This window comes from Geospiza fortis, unplaced genomic scaffold, assembly GCF_000277835.1.
Source record: "Geospiza fortis unplaced genomic scaffold, GeoFor_1.0 scaffold54, whole genome shotgun sequence".
NCBI classification, from domain to species: domain Eukaryota; kingdom Metazoa; phylum Chordata; class Aves; order Passeriformes; family Thraupidae; genus Geospiza; species Geospiza fortis.
The window spans coordinates 14,167,893-14,188,238 of record NW_005054301.1 but is presented as its reverse complement, the minus strand read 5'-3'; the positions used below and the strand labels follow the sequence as shown (position 1 = coordinate 14,188,238).

The following is a 20,346-nucleotide window of genomic DNA, read 5'->3' as shown; positions in this document are numbered from 1 at the left end:
GGCCCAAATGTTATTTTAGTCCTTTTTTCCCTATTCAATATTGGAGTGTATTTGCTGTGGAGCTTCCTGTTTAGTTTCCTCCTAATGGAAATTAGTTTACAAGCACCAAAACCTACCTGCAGACCAAAGCAATGCTCATTAAATGGGGAATACTGAGGAAATTTGCTTCAAAAGCATCCCGATCAAAAAGCTCATGCCAGTAGACACCGTATTGCATTGTTTGCTGCAGTCAGGTTTTCTCTGATACAAGAGTGATATCAGGTGTCCATTTCAAAACAAACAAAATGTGCTGTTTATACAGTGGGCTATAGGACACTTGCCACAGCAGGTCTGGAAGTTAAAAAGCTTCTAAAAGCTTGAGCAAAGAATGAGCAGATTCTTGAAGAAGAATCCATTGAGGCTTACATTACAATGCCATTCAATGCAGGAAACATTTTGTATGAGCTGCAGAATCTCAGGCAGAGAGTACACTCAGGGCAAGTGTGTTTGTCCTGGTCCATAATTCTAACTGAGCACCTGTTTCAGTGCCTGCCAGGGGCAGGATATTAGGCTGGATGAATCCCTGTGCCAGTCTGATATGGCTGCTAATATAGTCTGAACTTGATGAAACTGAAATCAAACACGTGGTCTAAGGGTGGAAGGATTACATCATTCCACTTCTGCAAAAAGCAAATCCTATGCAAGCAAATATGTTGTTGCTAGAGAAATAATAAAAAAAATTAAGTTCTTTCACTTATGTAATTCATATGAATTGTCTTCAGTAACTCCACAGTTTAGACCAGGATTGATATCTTGTCTATGGTATGGGGCTTTGGAGGCTCTCCTGAGGAAATTACATTGTTTCATGGAAACCTATACGGACAGCATTGGTTGTGCTAGTCGTTGCAGGTTCTGGAGGGGGAGAAAAAGAGCAGGATATTTCAGATTTTAAGTGGAAAATTAGTTAGAAATTTTATGGACAATAAGAGAATTGCTCTAGTTTCTTGTCTTACACATTATAGAATTTGTTTTGGAGTTGTTAGAATTTGTTATATGGAGTTGTTCATTAATTCTATTACCAAGTCTCAACATCTAAATTTCAATAAATGCTTTTAAACAATTCCTGGGTGGACATGTTTACAGTTAAAAATACAGAAAATACTGTTTGCCATATAAGACAGCTATTTTCTTCCTTCCTGTTTTGCCTTTTATTGGTACACAAATACTGTTATATTAATGTAGACTCTGTGTTTCTTCCTAAAAGTCACACTTTTTTTTTACTTTGTATAAAAAATTAAAACTTCTTTCCACTATCTTTCTTTATCCTGTTCTTGCAAGATTAAAAACAGTAAATCCAGTCTCACCACCTAACTGTAAATGTATAAACATGTTGTCCTTGTTAGTTATTGTGTTTCATGGGTAGAGGCCTGAAGATACTGTTTCTATTGTAGCTGGGAATGTAGCTATGTTGGGAAATTTGCCGTGCTTAATTTTCCATCTCTTTGAAAACCAGTAAGAAATTGTTAATGTAATAATGAATTGTACAATTTTATACATAGTTCAGCTTGTGTAATTAATTTTATATCATTATGAATCAGTAGAATGCTAACCTGTGTTTTCTACTTTTAATGATATAAAATTAAAATAATGAATTAAGTATATTGAGTTAACTTTAGGCAAATTTTTGGGACCCTGAGGTGAATGCAATAAATCAGAGCTGCCCTATATATTTCACTTGCGGCTGTCTTGCCACTAAGATTTGACATGGAGAACCTAATCATATAGAATTAACTGCTTTCCTTGCAAAGGGCACACAACATTGTTTCTGGCTATTGGCCACATTGAAATAATAGAAATAAATATCTCCAAGACACTTACCCAGGGCAGGGAAATGTATGAGTTGAAGTTAACTTGTTTTGTTAACAGCAAACGTGCTGAAGCAATCAATTTTTCTTTTCCTTTTAAACTATCATAGTACAAACCTCTTTGTCAGTACTTTATAATGAAATAGAGTTGTTCAGGACCTGTTTCTCAATGGCCTTGTCTGTAAACTCAAGTTTGTAACTGTATTTCAACCAGGCACTCCTGTGGACTGAGATGCAAAAAGATAAAGTTCTTCATCTTTGTATAAAAAAATGTCTGAATTCTGTTTATATTAACATTACTGCTTACAGGATGATTTTAATATGGACTAGGAATGACTTTTCAACAGTAGCATTATTTTATATAGGTGGTATTCTGCTGGAGCTGAAGTTGCTCTTCTGTGTTAAGAAGACTTTATCAACAAAAACTAGTGGTTTTGCTTTGAGTATCCAGGTCAGGAAACATTTCCAGTAGTAGAGAATGTGTATCTTTTGAAAATCAAATCCTTTTAAGTAGTTCATGTGAGCATTCTGTAATAGAGGGGCTCAGATTCACTAACCATATTTCAAATTCTTGGCTGATTTTTCAAACAAAATCATGTACCTGCCGTACATTTAAAACCTACTACATGTGTTTTCACTTTCCGGCTTCCAGAACAAAATGTGATAGCTCTAAAGGAGCAGTTGGTGCTAACTATGTTTGGTACCTGTTCAATTCCAATTGAACTTCCAGTCATTTATGCTGCAGAAATACATTTAAATTTGTAAGTTCTGGCATGCACAATAAAGAAACAAACATAATTTTTTTTTTTTAATCTGAAAGTGAAGTTTAATTATTTACATTTTATTCAAATTATGCCTAACACTATATATTATTATATGGATTTTAAATTACTTTCCAAATCCAATACACTTTATTGGTACAGCAGAAACATTCGTTGTGTACAAGAAATACCTAAAAATTGAAAATTAGCAAGTGTTTCCTACTTTTGTTATACTTAGTATACAAATTGTGCAGTTTTGAAAAGAAGAAATATTTAATCTGTGGGGTTTCTAAAACAGTAAGACAGTAATTTATACCTTTAAAATGTTTCTCATTGGCAGCTAAAGAAGAACGGAAAAAAGAAGAGAACAGTTTGGAAAATGCTCAAAAATGGTAAGATTTTTGCTAGTGTTCTTTAACAGTTTATTTTGATCAAAGATATTATTGAACTTAGGAATTACATTAAATAGCAAAAAGGATCTGTATTTCATAGAAGTAATATGTTTCCTGAAAAACTCTTACATAATCTTCCAGGAAAAACTTCATTTGTGTTTTTATCCAAACTGTGTACTGGGTTTGAGGTTTTAATAATTATCAGCATTGAACTGAATGAGGCTTTTATAGAGAAGATAAATAACTGATTAACTACTTTATAACATAAAAATGTATTTCATCATCACTGGGCATTATGAGCACTTAGAATACAGCACTCGGTCGCCTAAGAAGCCATTGAAATCCCAGTGTTTTTATTGCTTGAATATTTGTCCCTTACTTAGGCCAAAGGAGTCAAAGTATGGAAAAAGTGAGATTGATTTATAGATTAATAGTAAAATATTCAATGTTAGTGTTACTAATACATTTTGTTTACCAAATTGTAGTTTTGTGAGAGTGAAACATCCATCTTAGCTATGGACCTGCTAGAAATAAACTGGGGTAAATTAATTTTTCACTTCCTATCCATATTTTTTCTTCCTGGTCACTGAAGGCAGACCTGTGGTAATTTGGATTTTAATTGTACTTTCCACAGACCATACTCACTCCTCCCAAGACACCTGTTAGTTTTCCTAGGCAGTCAGGAAGAGGGAGATAAGGGGCACTTCCCAAATGCAGTTCAAGTCTTACGTGAACTGCTCCCATCTCCTTGCAGAAGATGCCTAACTATTGGCTGAACAACTGGCTGATGGCAGCTGGGGCTTTACCTCCTCATTTCAAGTCTCTGACTGGCTCTACTTAGTTGCAAACCTAACTTCCTTGGCACAAGGCTCCTTCCTATCCTGCCTGCTTTGTTGCCTTTCTAGACTCTCCAGGGTGTGGAGCTGCACCCAGTTTGCAGCTGACTTAGGGAATTAGCTGTCCAACGCAGAGTTTGGGGTTTTTAATTGCTAACTGAATATTCAGTATTTTAAATTACTACTTTAGAAGGGCAGAAAGTAGCCCAGGAAACCAGATTAAGTTCGGTGAAAGCAAAGGAGTGCTAATGGGGGCTGATGAAAGGAAGAGAGAATGCAAAGTGTCAGGATGAAGGCAGAGCAAGACAGTGCAGGATTTCAGGATCCCACCTCTGTATGCTCCAGCAGGGATGGTGAAGGGCTCTGTTAGGTAGAAGAATGCACAATGTACCTGGGGCTGCTGTTACATGAAGCAAACCTGAGAAGAGTCTTGTTCTTGCTGCTCTTGGTGAAGCTATCCCAGAGAAAGTGCTGTGAACAGCTGAGGAATATTTGGCCCAAGTGAATGTAATGCAAATTACATTGCTCAGTAGACATAAATGGTTTTAACCACGTAATTATTACTACGGTATTTTTCTAATTTTAGAGTTTGAAAACAAAAACATTTTGCACAGATATTTAAAGCGGTATTTGGTTTATTTGTTTGTTTATTTATTTTTCTGTTTCTCCTCCTAGTGTCATTGCAAGACCCATTAACTCCGAGTGTTATGGCCTTATATACACATATTTCTGTCTGATTGTTTAAATATGGAACATCAATTAACTTGAAATATAGTTAAATATTTCATGCAAAACCTAGCAAGAAATGTAAAAGGTTATCACATATGAGGATTTAAAAAAACGATTATTTTAATAGCTTACCTTGATCAGTATGGGATATTGCACAGCATGGTTTCTCTCTTTAAAGTGTCAAAAAAAAAAACCCAGAGCATATTGGCTCATGTGGATAAAATCCAGGGTTCTTTGTAAAGTAGCTGGAGCATATATTGCTTTATTTTGGATAATATCTGTAGTTTTTGATGGATACTTTATATTCTTCAAACCAAGCTAAAGACCTTTAATTTCAAACTAAGTCAAAAAATCTTGAGCCTAACCTTGTATTTCTGTATGAAAACATGCAATGTGGACTCTGCAAATGCAAATATAAGTGAAGAAAAATGCCAAAGCTGCATCCATTGTTCATGTAACAAGTTGAATGGCTGGAGACTCCTTACAAGTCTTCAAAATTATTTATTTTATTTTCAAGATGTACACCTCCCATGTTTAGATTAAGAACCTATTTGCAACTCTAAAGAATATAACTTTCTTCTGATTAAATAAAATTATTATTCCAGGAAATATTACTTATTTTAAAATATGTTGATACCATTGCTTTTAAATTATAGCATTATTTTTAATAAATATCACCAAATGTTTCAGGATTGTTGCATCTACTTTGCAGAGAAAAGGGATTCAACTTTAACAAAAGTGAACATACTTTTATTTGTATAAGTACCTAGTTATGTGAGTTGTTCCATTTTATGTATACAAAGCAATGTCATAAAGGTTAAAAATCAGTTAAAATGCTCTTGGAACTACTGCTGTAATAAAAGAATACTTTGAAAATGCCCAGCTGTATAGCAATTCAATAACAGCCACATTATAAAATCTTTTTTAAAGCATTCAAATACTGGCAATGTATTTTTGTAAAATTAATTGTTTATTGACACATGTAGAAGGAGATTATTTTCAGTAAAACATTTGCAGAATTACTATTGGCACTGTCTGTGTCTTGGTTATTGCTACTCCCAATTCTCCCTAAATACTAGAAGACTATCTTCAGTCAAACCTAGAGATTTTTTCCTGACTTGGTGTGTGGCTCTTCCAGAGTCCTTCAGTAAAGATTAATGGGAGAATAGGATCTTCATGGAGTGCAGCACAATAAAATAAATAAATACATTACAGCATTTCCTGCAAGGCAAGAAGTTAAGCTTTTCTCATTATAATTGAACACCCATGATTTGCCAGCATGACAGATCTCTGTGGTGGCTCGTGCACCTGTAAGTTACCTTCCTGGAAAAGAGGTGGGTGTTGGAAGGTTAGTTATACTTAGCGAGAATTGCTGCTGTGATTTCCAAGGCTAAGGAGAAGTTATGGTAATTGCCAGCCTTGGCTACTGAATCAGAGAAACTGTTTCCTCAGTGGGCTTATGTGTTGACTGGTTTCTTTTCTTTCCCCCTGCCTTGCAGCTTTGAAGAAACAGTGGGATACTTTGGGATTAAGCCAAAGCCTGGTGAGAAGGAGATCACACCAAACTACGTTTTCACGGTGTGGTACGAATTCTGCAGTGACTTCAAGACCATTTGGAAACGAGAGAGCAAAAGCATTTCCAAGGAACGGTAAGGTTCTAATAAAGTCATTAATACCATTTTAGATGTCTGGGAAACTGCTGCTTCTCAAACCCAACAAATTATACTCCTATATTTCACAGGCGTCATTGTTTTCTTTCAGATCTAATGGACATCAAGGGAAGATTATTCCCTCAGGGTGCGTAGGAAAATTCACCAAAGGCATGCTGTCCCTACAAAAAGATAAACACATATAATCTGATAAATTACACTTTTGTAACCCCTTCCAATTACTAGCTAGTAAAATGAAAGGAGAGCTGTGCTAATTTATAACAGATTGCTTCTCTGTGCATTTTCATGTTGAACTAGCCTAAATGAGGCGATATTGCTGTCGCAGACAGTACAGACAAATAAAAGTGAATGCTTTTCCAGTTAATATACTGCACTTGCATCAAAGAGAAGCCCCAGAGATTCAGGCCACACTTAGCATAGTGTCGAAGCCCCACACTGAATTTACAGCACTACTTCTGAGTTTTGGTGTCCTGCTGAGGACATCAAACTGCTTGCCGCTAGATCTCACAACAGTCTCCTGATTTTATTAGTTAGAGTAAAAGAACCCAAAAACCTAAAACCTTCAATTATTTTCTTGGTTTTCTTAAAGAAACTTTAAGCCTTTTACGCAAAAAAAAAGCAATTCTACTACAAGTTCATCACACTCAGCATGTTACAATTCATTTGAAAAGACCTAGAGTGGTAATGTAGTCATTCTTTGGAAAAGAATGGAGCAATTACTTTCAGCATGAAATTTAAATCCAGGTGCTTATACCAAATTGACAAAGGGGTAGATTAAAATGTCTTTAAAAGAACAAGCAAAAGTAGAACACTCATTTACACTTATATTTTCCATTTTGCTTCAAATCAGTGGAGCTTTCAGTTCCTATAAAGTAGATTTTTTGAAAGACTAGAGGTAGAAGTTATGAATTCTTGATTTATCAACCTTATCAGCATTGTTTTATAGATCTTACAGTTTTAAAACATGTGAAAGTTGTAGCTTTTTGTATCATTTATTGATTAATTTTGGAAGCTGACAAATGCAAACATTTACAAAGAATCTTTTATTTCTTTGTACCTAAATCAATATGCAAATTTGGTTTACATGTTAAAAACTGTATAAAATAAAAAGTCCCAAGCATGTAGCTATGGTCATGATAGAGATCATCTCAGGGATATATTTTCTGCTGAATCATGACTTACTTTTGTTCTAAAAGCAGTTAGGAGGAATAGAAGTTAACTGCCTGAGAAAAAAAAATCCAGACCATGCAGACCTTTCTTTTTTGTGTAATTAGCACCTTGCTCATGGTACACAATGATCCTTTCAAGTAAATTGATTTGAAGTGGCTTATGTTTTAACAGTACATAGCTTCTTAACTATCTTAATACAATAATCACAAAATCTTTGTAAGTAGACTGCTATATTGTGTGCTTTCATACTTAGGTGAGGTGACAATTTCTTGTGGTTTAATAGCTGTATCAATCAAATCTACAAATAAAAACACAGAACAAATATATCACCAGTTCCTCTGACAGATGCCTTTATTCCTGTTCCAGGTAAAGCAATACCAGTAGAATGCAGAGCAGCAGTTACTGTAATACTTCCAGGTGCTGACACTTTCTGGGTCATATGGACTGTTCTTCAAAGCTCATTTCAAATTATTTTTACAAAGTTTCATTAGTCTCAAAAGGACAGTTCATTGCCCTTTAGATTCAAATTTGGGTGATTCGTCAAGATGATGAGCTGTTAAAATGAGAAGCCTTGTGTAAATAGTCAATTAGAATGACAGAAGAGCTATTTTCATCATTCTAAATTGTTCTGTAGTGTGCTACCGAAAAGGACATAGTGAAATCAATAGATTAGAATGGTGGAAGAGCTTTTTTCATCACCTGAAAATGTCTTGTAAAGTCTTAATCATTTAAGGGTCCTGTTTAACAAAGTATGAAACCAACAATTGATGAACTGCTGTCCAAAAAAGTTTGAAAGCAAGGGAAGAGTCATTGTACACACTGGTAACTAAAAACCTTAGAATGACAGGAATGGACAGCTGCCTTCCTTAACTAGCTAATTAATTGGATTCACTATTTGTTGTGCATTTTTAAAGATTGCAATTCAATTTAAAAAAAAGAAAGAGAGCATTTTTATCATGAGCCCTTATTTTGTTTTGAAGGAAGTTTCAAAGAGGAAGCAACATCAATGTAAGTCAGTAATTGCAAATGTAAGTTCTGAAACCGAGGCATTGATATCATTATGTGAACATGTTTCCTATTCCACCTTTCAAATTTCAGGAGCTGAAGAAATCCAACGTAAAATATGTAGGAATTACCTAATTATTTACATTTACATAGGCACGTTAATAGTGGATAGTAATTCATCTTTCAATAAATATGACATGAAAATTTGATTATAATGTGCAGAATGATCATTAATAAAAGGAATAATTAAAAATTTATTAGGTTAAACTTAATACTAGTAAAAATAGTTCAAAAGATCTATGATTCCAAAATTTAAATTTTATATCCCAGACTTAATACATTGCATTGTATAACAGACATCTTTAAAATCTTTGAGTTTCAGGAAAAAATAGTGCTGTCTTTAACTAAATGACAGTCTCAGCTGCAAAGAGCCTGTTTTGTCTACAGCTGCTTGGCTGCCAAATGTAACACAACTGTAGGAATCTAATGAGATTTCAATGAACACTTTTTCTTAAAGTAGAGGAAACACTTCAGCTGAGCTGCCCTGCATTTAACCTCACCATGAAAATAAATTAACTGCCTGCAAAATATAATTGAGTCATTGTCTCTTTCCTGGACAAAATTTGTACATAATTTGGGAATGCAAGATGGAGTTACAGATAAATTAAAAACTATGATATGATATGATATATGATATGATATGATATGATATGATATGATATGATATGATATGATATGATATGATATGATATGGTATGGTATGGTATGATATGATATGATATATCTAAATGACTATAGGAATAAAATGAAAACTATTTTCCAAACCATACGTCTGATAGGAATAGGATGACAGTTTACTTTCCTTTCAATACCAGAATTCAAGTACAATGAAATAAAATTTACTTTGACAATCACATCATCTGTGACAAACAGCTGAATGTAAGTGCATCTAATGTTGGAAACTTTTTTTGGTGCTGTTTTGAATGAAAATCCAGTTGTTGACAGTTTTATAATTTACAACGTGTATGCATTCAGGCACATCAACTGCTTATATGCTTTTTTCTGTGTATGAAATTTTGAGATGATAACTGAATTGAAGACTAAAAAGTTGGAGGTTTTGGCAATAAAGCACTTAGAGCAAGGTGGATTGCAGATATTTCCACTGTCACCTCCTTTTCTTAAAGTACTAATTTTATTTGCAGTGGGCATGTCCATGAATTCAGAACCAAAACAAACACATATTTATAACAACTTAAATCCATTTTACATATTAAAATATATTTTAAGAGGATGTCCTAGACAAGTCTGAAATAAGGAAAAAGTATAAATACAGAAGAAATACTAGTAGTTTGCAGTGAGTTTCATCACAAACTGTGATTATGTTTTGCAAAATAAATGTGACAAAGATTACAATAATATGTTTATGCCTGTTGCCCTTCAAATATGAAATAATTAAAATAGGAAAGAATTGTTGCTCTTAATTTAACTCAACTCACTGCTGACTCTTGCAAGGATAAGATTGCTACAATGGTTACTGTACTGGATGAAGTAATCTCTGTCAGATTGAATATGCATACAAATAGGCCAGAATTCAGAAATCAAAAACAGAACCAAAATTTGTCTCAATAGCTGGAGAAGACATGATCGCTATTTAATGAACAGAATTATATATTTCGTCTTGAAAACAGAAACACTTTGTCACAAGATGTCACAGATGGTAAAAGCTTGCATTGCTTCTAAATGGTGACAACACAAAATTATATTAACAAAATCTATGAAGGACTTACACATTAAGAGAGTTCCCAGCTGCAAAAGCATTCTGGTGGTTATCACTAGGCTTTAGCTGTCTTTATATACTCCTAAATATTTGCCAGTGGCCATCTCTGATGAACTGAAGTATATTTTTGTTCTTTAGCCCTTGTCTTCCTATTTGTTTTTCTTATGCATCAACTTTCCTAAAAGAAAAAGTTTTTTTTAAATCTTATTCCTTGTTGCTACAGAGATGAAATTTTTCACTTACTTTGTAGATAACTTTGTATATAAACCACTGTCAGTACATCCAGAAAAAAAAGAAACATATCAAACATATTGGCAATTTGAGGTTTAATGACAAAATCCACTGACAACATACCTTTTTCTGTATTTTACTAATTTAGTTAGTGAACATTTAGTTTAAATGCAATCTAAAGATTTGATCAGTAATGGCCAATTTCTTTCCAGAAGATTTAGGCCTGAAGGCTTGATGGGAAGTTGTATTGTACAACAGAGTAATAGTAGTGGCTACGTTTAAATGTCATAATCTGGTATAAGGCTTCTAATTTTAAAGCTAGTCAGGTACTCTGTAAAAACCATCTGCCAGGACAGGTACTACACAAACAGCTGTCATCTAAAATTTTGATACTGAAATCTAACCTGTTTTATTTCATGGGTTAACAGTTTTCAGGAAATGGAGCTGTGACTTGAGTTTAGTTTATGAGCTGCATACAGAAATAGGACTGAGAGTAGAAAGGCATTTAACACATGAAAGGAATGTGAGCTGTGGGGATTTCTCACTGTCCTAAGGGAAGTCACTGTTCAGCTGTGTTAAGGGTCTGGACTGGGTATGCAGCTTGGCTCTAGATTGAGCAGTTGATGTTGACTGTAGCTACCTCTGCTTGTTCATTTCCACTCATATCTGAAATTTTGTTTGCACAACTTTTCCCTGTGCCAAAGCAGTTTTATGGTTTTAAAGTTCTAGTCATGGGAAGCTCAGGTGACACAGAACTGTCATTCCAAGTTATTTCCTAACCCACAGTTATCCACATAACCCACCAGCTGCATGAAAGGAGCTGTAGAAGCGAAAAGAATGGATTTTCCAGATTATTGAGAAACTGAGAGAAAACCAGATAACTTGGTCTCTGTTGTTGCACAATAACAGAGCCAGAACATGAGTATGTGAACAGCAATTGGTTCATTTACAAGGGATTCTGCTTTTCCTAACTGGGAAATTTCAGAGGATGGAGTGTGCCAGTTCATGCTGCCTTCTGTCTGACTTGAGTGGAAAGCAGAGGTGAAATTGATAATCAGTTTATCTACTTAGTCCCTGGCTTGGTAATATCTTTTCCTGTAAGGAAAAAACATATTTTCCTGAGCTTACAAAGGAAACTTCTTTATAATAAACACAGCCTTATGTTTAGATTAGGTTTCTGCATCGCTAAGTACAGAATGAAAATAATTTTGAATAAAAATAATGTCTTTATTTTTCACTAATAACTTCTAATTTGAGGTTGGCTTTCATCCAGTTTACAGGGGAAGACACAACCTGCCACATAGTCAGAAAAAAGCCAATTACATTCCCATAGATTATAGTAAGGATACATATGCAGTATTGGAGTCGTTGGTTCTCATATTTAAAAATACATAGTTTTGTTAATTGTTTAATTCAATATTTTTCCATATTGTGTGCTAATGTGCAGTACTGCTCAGTTTGACACCATATCTTCTTTATTAATTAAGGTGCATTGACTTCTTTTGATCACAGTTGAAGGAGAATAACTTTTCTTTTGAACACATCCATGTTGCAGCTCATCAGATTTGAAGGCTTGAGTGACCTGCATTCCATAATGTTTTGGCCTCATGACTGCTTGCTCAGTTAGCCATGGGTCAGCTTGGAAGGGACCACAGTGGCTCACCTGGTCCAGCCTCCCTGCTCAAGCAGGGCCATCCTGGAGCACGTGGCACAGCTTTGTGTCCAGACAGCTCTTGAATATCTCCAGTGAGGGAGACTCCACAGCCTCTCTGGGCAACCTGTTCCAGTGCTCACCTTTGTCTTGTGGTTCAGCTACTCTGTCATCCCTTCTGGTCTCTTTGTCCTCTCCAGTGCTCTCTGTCCTAACCTGTCCTTGTCACTGTGAGCTGTAGATTGTGGCCCTCCATCTCAGGGCTTGATTCTGTTTCAGCACCCTCATTGGAAAAACCGTCTTCCTTATACCTAATTTAAATTGGCTTTTTAATTTAAAACTATTATCCCTTTTCCTTTTTTAATAGGTCCTGCTTAAAGTTTGGCCCCATCTTTCATTCTATTTTTAAACATCACTATTTCATTCTATTTTTAAACATCACTATTTCCTAGAAATAGTGAAAACATGCCATATAATACAGAGCTAAGTCTGTATTAGTGGCAGGCATAATCTTCTCTTTTTAAATCTAAAAGTTTGTAATCCCTATAATTCTACCTTTAGGTGAAAGTGTGGACTCAAGACATTTGAAAACTATTTGAAAATACTTCTACAACCAAGGAGAATGTGATTAGATAAAAAATGTGCACAAAATAGGGAAGAGTTTAGAAGCTGATCACTTGGTGTGATTCTGATGAGAAGAAAACAATCTTGAAATTCATCATCTTTGCATAAATGTTGTAGCTGTGAGGAATAGCATGCTGTCCACTGGGTGCAGTCATCCTGCATTAAGAAGTAAACTGTGCAGATTAACAAAAATAAAGGGATGGAATGGTGCGTTGTCACGTAGTTTTTTACATGTAGAAATAGGGAACACTAATTAAGTTCTAAAAATACACCAGCTGTTTAAAAAGTGTACAGAATAATAATTTATAATAATATAATAAATAGTAAGTTTAGTTGAAAATAGTGTAACTGTTTTCTCCTCTTCTTAAGCACTCGAAAGACAGACAACTCCAGGAACTATCCTCTACATGCTTCTAAAATAGGTTGAGAAGAAATTTTTTGTTTCCAACACTGATAAAGACAGTAATGGATGTATGAATGTGTTCTGTGTTTTAAAAAGAATCCAGCTTGCTGCTAGTGTTACAACAAGGAAGTACACATCAGTAATTGCAGCTATAATCCACTTTTGTTTTTGCTTTTCTTCCAAAATTCCTCAAAAATTGAGTGTGTCAAAAGTGGTTTGAACTGGACATGGTATTTTCAATACTTTTTGACTGTCCAGAGCAATTATTTCTGCCAGTGGAAAAAGTTAAATAGGAGAAAAAAGTAGAATTTTTCAATTTGAGAGTGCCAAGAATTGTGTTGCTTCTAGTAAAAGACTGGCTTGGTGTACATTACTGAAAATTGATTTACTGAGTTCTCCTTGCTTGTAAAAATTCACTCCCAACCTCCCTCTTTTTGCATTTTGCATATAGAATTTAAAGTAGCTGAATGTACCATCAGTATTATAGAGGCACTTAGCACTGGGCAGACCCTCTATTAGGAGTGCCAAGAATTTTATTTCCTTTTTATTTCTGTTTAGCACATAATTTCCTATGCACTTTCCAGTCTGTACAAGGAGAATCAAGTCCCTTTTTCTTTAATTCTCTGTTTCTACTCTTCCTCCTGATTAAACTTCTCATTGATTCTTCTTGTTAAATCCCCACAGAATGAAAGGTTCTGTATGCGAGACCCTGAGAGTAAAAGCCAAGAAGCAGAGGAATCAGATGTGTTCTTCTTTCCCCTTATCTCTACAGTACTTTTGGCAGACTAGTCTGTAGCTGTACACAAGACAGCTTTAACTACCCTGAGACAAGAACCTCTTGTACCTCCTATTGCCACATCAGTGAGACTGGTCTGTCAGTTCCATCTTAAGCAACACAGAAAACATTAACAAAAAAACTGGCAGATTTTTTTCAGAGGAGGATCTTTTTGCCTTGATAGCACAGCTTTTTTGGTGGGAAAGATACTCCATAAAATCCAGATCCTGCAAGAACAGAGAAATCATTTTTCTGATGACATTTTCAAGGAGCAATACGGACAGGCTGTTATTTTGCTTTTGATTTTCTCCATTTGAAAGTGTACTTTGATCTACTCTTGGTAGTTTATAAAGTGCCTTTAAATAGAAGTAGTGGTTTGTTGGGCTAATGTGCCCAAAAAAAAGTTACTGGTGAGGCTTCTTACAAAGTAGATACCAAGCAGAGCCAGAATACCTTTCATTTCATCAAATCTAATGACTCCTTTTCTCTGTTTCAGAATTAAAGTGGCTCAGCAATCAGTGAGCAAGTTAACTGCAGAGAAGAAAGTTGAAACGAAGAAAATCAATCCTACAGCTAGCCTGGTATGATGTGGTTTCCAGTATGACATTCCAAAGGGGTTTTGTGACACCGTTCTTGTCATTCAAAATGATGGCTGGTTTCTGCTGTTGTTGGAGAGCGTAGTATTTTTAGTTTGAATGCAGCAGAGTGATTTTCTTCACAAGGAGAAATGTTAAAGCTTATGCCCTTTGGTAGTCAACAGCTATGTTTAACATTTAGTTCAATTGTGCCTAAGCATGGCTCTGCTATTTTAGATAACAAAAAGAGCTGCTTTTGTGCTTTCTTCTTCCCTTCCACTGTAGTCTCTTGTATTTTCTTCCATGCTTCGAAGTGCAGAGGCTCACTAGATATATTTGTCCAATGGCTGGAGTGTCTGGTTTTTTCAAAACTTTAAAAATCTTGTTTTCTCTGTGGAATAGTGGTAGAAGGGATTAAATCCCCATTTATTCTTTACTGTACACCAGTGTTTGCGATACAACACAGTAAGAGATCTGATAATTTGCATTGTATATAATTCCTTTTTTTATCCGTGTGCAAGGCACATTGGTTAGACAAGCATTTCTCAAACCCTAGAAGGCAAGAGAAGGGAAGGAAATGTACATGAAGGAATCAGGGTATTATTTCCATTCCCAGCAGAGCATATCAGTTGCAGATCAGGCAGCAGAGATATGAATGACTGTACTTGCCTGGAAAGAGGTCATTAAGCAAGATCATCTAGCTAATGCTAAATTAGAGCCCTTATGTCAGCAGAAACCATTCCAGACATGAGAAGGTATTAGAATCACATGAATTTGTAATGTATCTGCTTTTCTCTAGCTGCAGTGGTCGTCACAGATGTGTATTTTTAAAGGTACACAGTATTTGACAAGTATGTAGTGAAAGCAAACTCAGTAAGTAATGTGTTTCGAAGTTTTAAACCTTCTTTGAGTGCTCCAAGCATTTTTTAATTAGAGAAAACTGAAACTGTGACTTACTTCTTCATCTTCTAGACCAAATGCTCATGGGAAGTTGAGAGAAGATGGAAAATTATAGACAAGAATTATAATAAAACGCTTTTTTTTCTTTAACAGAAAGAAAGACTACGTCAGAAGGAAGCCAGTGTGACTGCCAACTGAAGGAAGATGAATGAAAACAGTGCAGTGATTTCATACATTGCCTGTATTCTTTACTACACCAATGGCCCAGGAAGCACCTTATGTTAGATACTGAATTCTGCTTTGCTGATCTGTCCCAAGACAATCTATTAAAGACTTTTGAGTTCCTTCAGAGGGGTTTGTATGTTCAGTGGAGGGAATTCTAAGAAAGTCTTTACGTGGGAAGTCAAATTTTTTTTCTGTAACCGTTCCTTACATTGCTTAAAATGCATCTTGTTGTCAATGGTTTATTAAAGTATTCTGTGTATAATGTATTAATATGGAAGAGCTAAAATGAGCATTTTGGATGCTGAGTTAAGTAATGACTAACAACCTGTAGGTTATTTACAGGGCTTTATGTAGATGAGAGCAAATATGCCATTCAGTTCACAAAGATCTATTGCAGCATACTTTTTGCTACTTCAGCGGTAACTGAGGTAAGATTGACTGATTCTAAATAATTTTACAGTGTCTGACTATTGGATGCATCTTTCTAAAACTGATTAAATGTAAGTATAGATTCATGCTGTATTTTACTATGAATATTTTTATAGAAGCTTCAGCTTATGCCATTCATTGAAGTGGGAGTAATATTTTGCACATAAAAAGGAATATTCAAATTCTTTAGTTTTGTGATTGATGGCATAACAGATTTATTATTTTTATGGTTTTAATCTAACATTTCCTAAATTTTGAGCTTCGAAAGAAAAAATTATAAAATGTATATTTTTATTTCAGTATATATTGCAAATAACAATTCCATAAAGTGATGAGTTTATAGGTCATTATTCATTAAGATACAATAATATCTCTCCATGAATTTAGGCATTTGCCATTAAACATTTGACTTTTAATTCCATTGAAAGCTTTCTTTTTAACAGCAATTATCTCACTCTAAAATACATTATGCAGCCTGCTCTTGTCCCCCATATTTGTATGAAGAATGCGTCAAGCATACCTACATATTTTTTTATATATATATATATGGTTTTTATATGTGTGTGTGTGTATATATATATATATATACACACACACACACATAATATAATAAGTAAAACTTCAGAAAGAATTAACAGTGTCTTGCTGTCCTCCTGTAACATTACAACCATTGCCATAAAGTGGCAGAGCCTAAAAATAACCCTACTGAATATCCACCATTACTTGAAGATTTTTATTGCATTTTAAGGATTTGGATTCTTAGGAGGAGAAATCTGGAAGCAGAAGTTAATTTAAGGTAAAAGAGAAAAGTGATTCTGCTTGCTGTCCACAAGAGAGAAAATGAGTTTATGATAAAGGTGTATGAAGTTGGTTACAAAGAGAAATTAGGTGAAGCAAAGAGGTGCAGAAAGCTAGTAGGGGAAAAGCATTAGTCCTTTGTTTTGAAACTGGAAAGAATATACATGAGACAGACCTCAGTTATCATACAGCAAATTCCACAGAGACTGAGATGAAACCTAGCCAAAGTCCTCCCTAGCAGTGTACATTTATATTAAGGAAAATAGAAGTTTTGGAGACACATTCATAAATTAACTTAGGATTTCAGTGCAGATTTCTTAAATTAGTGTCTCTCTCATTCCTGCGTAAATGAAAACAAAAGACTCAAGAGTCTTTTGTATGTTTGGGAGTTTAGACCTGCTACAGATATAGTCAAGATATGTAAGCATAATTCTTATGAAAGCAGTCAACAACATGCCAGCAAAAATAATCTGATTTGTATTTTGACTAGTTCCGTTGCAGAGAAAAAGAAAATTCCAAAGATTTAAGTTTCCTGTCTTCCACTAACTAGGTGAAGTACATTTCTTTTCAACACTATTAGTGATAAATAAGAGGAGCAATAATGCCTGTAAAAGCCAAAGAACAATAGCAAGCAAGGCAATTCTGATAAGTGTTTAAGCAAACAGTGTTTATTTTTCATATAGTTTTCTATCTATCATGAAGATAATGTATATTGCCATTTGACCTGAGAGTTTTTTCAATTAAATTAATTACTTGAAGTATTATTCAGCAAGAGCATTACTGTTTGTGAAAATGGTCTTAATAATTCCCATTAAAAGTATATTGTGGAAAAAAGGGTTTTAACTTATTGAAATATCCTGTTTCAAAATTTCTAAATGTGAATTTTCATTTTTCAGTTCAAATTGACGTCATTTTGAAATGTTGAAAAATGTATATAAAAAGGGATTAAAATTAAAATTATTCATTTAAAGCATTCCTTGATCAGACTTATAATTCTTTTATCAAATTAGCAATTTGCCACAGTTTTGAGAATTAATGCTATTTTTTAGAAGATTCAAAAACTTATATAGCACAGGGACCTTGTCTCTTCCTAATTTTCAGTTGTATTGATTTTCCTCTCAAGTCTGAGTTTCTGATTCCAGTTTGACCCATGACTTAAATCATCTATTACTAATTGAACTATTTTTAAATGAAAAGAAGAATTCACCTAGATTATTTGATTCATTGTCTTAATCAAGACTGTAAGACTTCTGGATGGCATTCATCAGGTAAATATAACGCTTTTTTTCCCCAATGATACCCACAAGTGTCTTCAGACAGTTATTGAAGCCACAATAGCTGGCTTTAACTAAAATTGTGTATTAGAGAGGAGATATTTACAGATATGTCTACATAAGCTGTTTATTTCTGAAATATTTAGACACTTCAGGCATAACAAATGTGCATCCACCACTCATCTTTGGGGTCACCAAATGTCACCAAACATGCTTTAAGCTTTAGTTTGATGTCTCACTTTACCTTGAGCTTCCTAGTTTGGGGAGAATAAAAGGACAGAGGGAGAAAAGAAGGAAACTACAAAGATGGAATGCAACAGAAGTCTCTGGTGCATGTCTACATTGCTGTCAAGGAAGTAAAAGAGTGGACTCAATTAAGCCAAGCAGCAATAGCTAGACAGTTACAATTTTCTGGTCTATTTAACTTAAAATACCTCAACACTTCACAGAAGTCACTTCTGTGACTGCAAAGTAGATGTGGCTTAAGAGGGGGAATTTTCTGTTGTGTTTTGGTTTCATTTCTTCTGTTACTGCCAAGCTTCCCAAAGACTGTAAAGCATAGGACTATTAAAACCCATGTTACTCATTAGGTGCTTATTACCCACAATGACAATATACAGTACTGATTTATAAATCAAATTATTAGGAAGAATTCAGTGTAGAATGAGTAGACAATAATCTGCAAAGTGCTCTTTACATTATTTACAACATTACCACTTGTTCATTTTAAAATGGAAGACCTTTTAGTGTTGTTGAGGTCTGAAAAATCTTTTTTCATTAGGTTTTCACCAAACTATGAGAACTACCCAGGTGTTTTGCCATCATCATTAACCCCTGCAATTGTTTTGCTTTGTGTTTTATCATAGGGTTGTAAATGTATATATTGAATATTAAACTTTTATATTTAACTTAGAATTTTTTGCATCAAAACCGAAACTATGAACTTCAGTTTCTCTATACAAATATTTCTATTTCAAATTATTAATAATTAACATTTGTTGGATGCATCTTACAGCATTAAGGTAGAAAACTTATATGCTCTGAAATTCAACACTGTTTTGGAGATTCCAAGGCTAGGTCTGAGAAAACTGGCATTTTGGACTGCACAGTGAGAAATCCCAGAATCCTAGAAACCCTAGTTCCTTAGTAGTCAAAGGTTTGAGCATCTGCAAGAGACTTTACCTTGGGTACAGTTAACATGGTGCCAGATTTAAATAGCTGTCTCTACTTTTAGATATAGACTGCTAATATCATTACTAAACCTTTCCACTGCTAAATATGGTTTAAACCATAAGAATTTTATGCAACTGTTATAGAGATCTGAAGTTCAGAAGTTGTGCAAGCAAAATTGGTAGACCTCATCAAAAATACTTGGCTTTTCAAGTTTATTTTTTTTCAAAATGCCTGCAAGACCTTTTCTTGTTTGTTTTTATAAACAATTCTCTCAATTTAAAAGTATTCCTAACAACGTTACAAAAAAGTTTTTTTTCCACTTGTTGAAAATGAGGTATACTTAAACAGTACCATCTTAGGAAATTTTGCAAGCTTCAACTGTACTTAAATTTTTATTTGATAACCTCATAGCATTCAAGCTTTTAAATTAGGACCTGTTAGTAAAATTTAAGCACTGGATATAAAAGATTATATATTGTAAGAACCAATGAAGTAAAAATGCTGAACTGATAAATAGCTTAGAGACAGAGTGCTCCACCTTCCTGGGAGGACATTAACAAGTGACATAAGCTTTTCCCTAATGTGGAACAGCATTGCATTTCCTGTGATCTCCTTCTGCCAGGTGTCATCTCAGACTAAACTAAAGGTTGCACCTTTTTTTTTTCATTAGCTGTTTCTGGTTAATTTCATTTCATACTTTTTCACCTCAATTTCACCTTCAAGAAGCTAATATTGAGTAAATAAGAAGCCTTTTTATACAGGCTGATAGTGCTTATATATGCACGCAGGTTTCCTTATATATGTATTCCTCTGGCCCACAAGGTAAAAAATATCCATTGGGAACACTATGGGGTCATGGGACTGGATAAAATCTTTTAGAATCCTGTTAGGAAAACTGTACTGAACTGTCCCAGTGTGGGACATGATTTCTTTTCTGTGGTATGATCTACCTACAAAAGTTTTGGATCCCTGAGAGCTTTTGGAGGATGGAGAAAGCTATTGCATGGCATCTTTGCTTTATCCATCAGTTTCCAACAGTTTGTTTCTCGGGAGTTACACTGCAGAATTCCCTGAGCACAGATTGCCCACGGAACTCGTGGAAGG

The 20,346-nt window shown here is 34.6% G+C and overlaps 1 protein-coding gene across 1 annotated transcript in view; it reads left to right on the top strand.

The window, feature by feature from the left end:
* Window positions 1–17,752, top strand: part of FMN1 (formin 1) — a 122,827-nt gene extending 105,075 nt beyond the window's left edge. Inside the window, exons 14-17 of the mRNA XM_005417514.2 lie at window positions 2,946–2,997; window positions 6,062–6,211; window positions 14,365–14,449; window positions 15,497–17,752. Coding sequence (XP_005417571.1) covers window positions 2,946–2,997; window positions 6,062–6,211; window positions 14,365–14,449; window positions 15,497–15,541 — 332 coding nt within the window. The 3' untranslated portion in view covers window positions 15,542–17,752. The remainder of the gene's footprint in view (window positions 1–2,945; window positions 2,998–6,061; window positions 6,212–14,364; window positions 14,450–15,496) is intronic.
* Window positions 17,753–20,346: the final 2,594 nt, after the last annotated feature.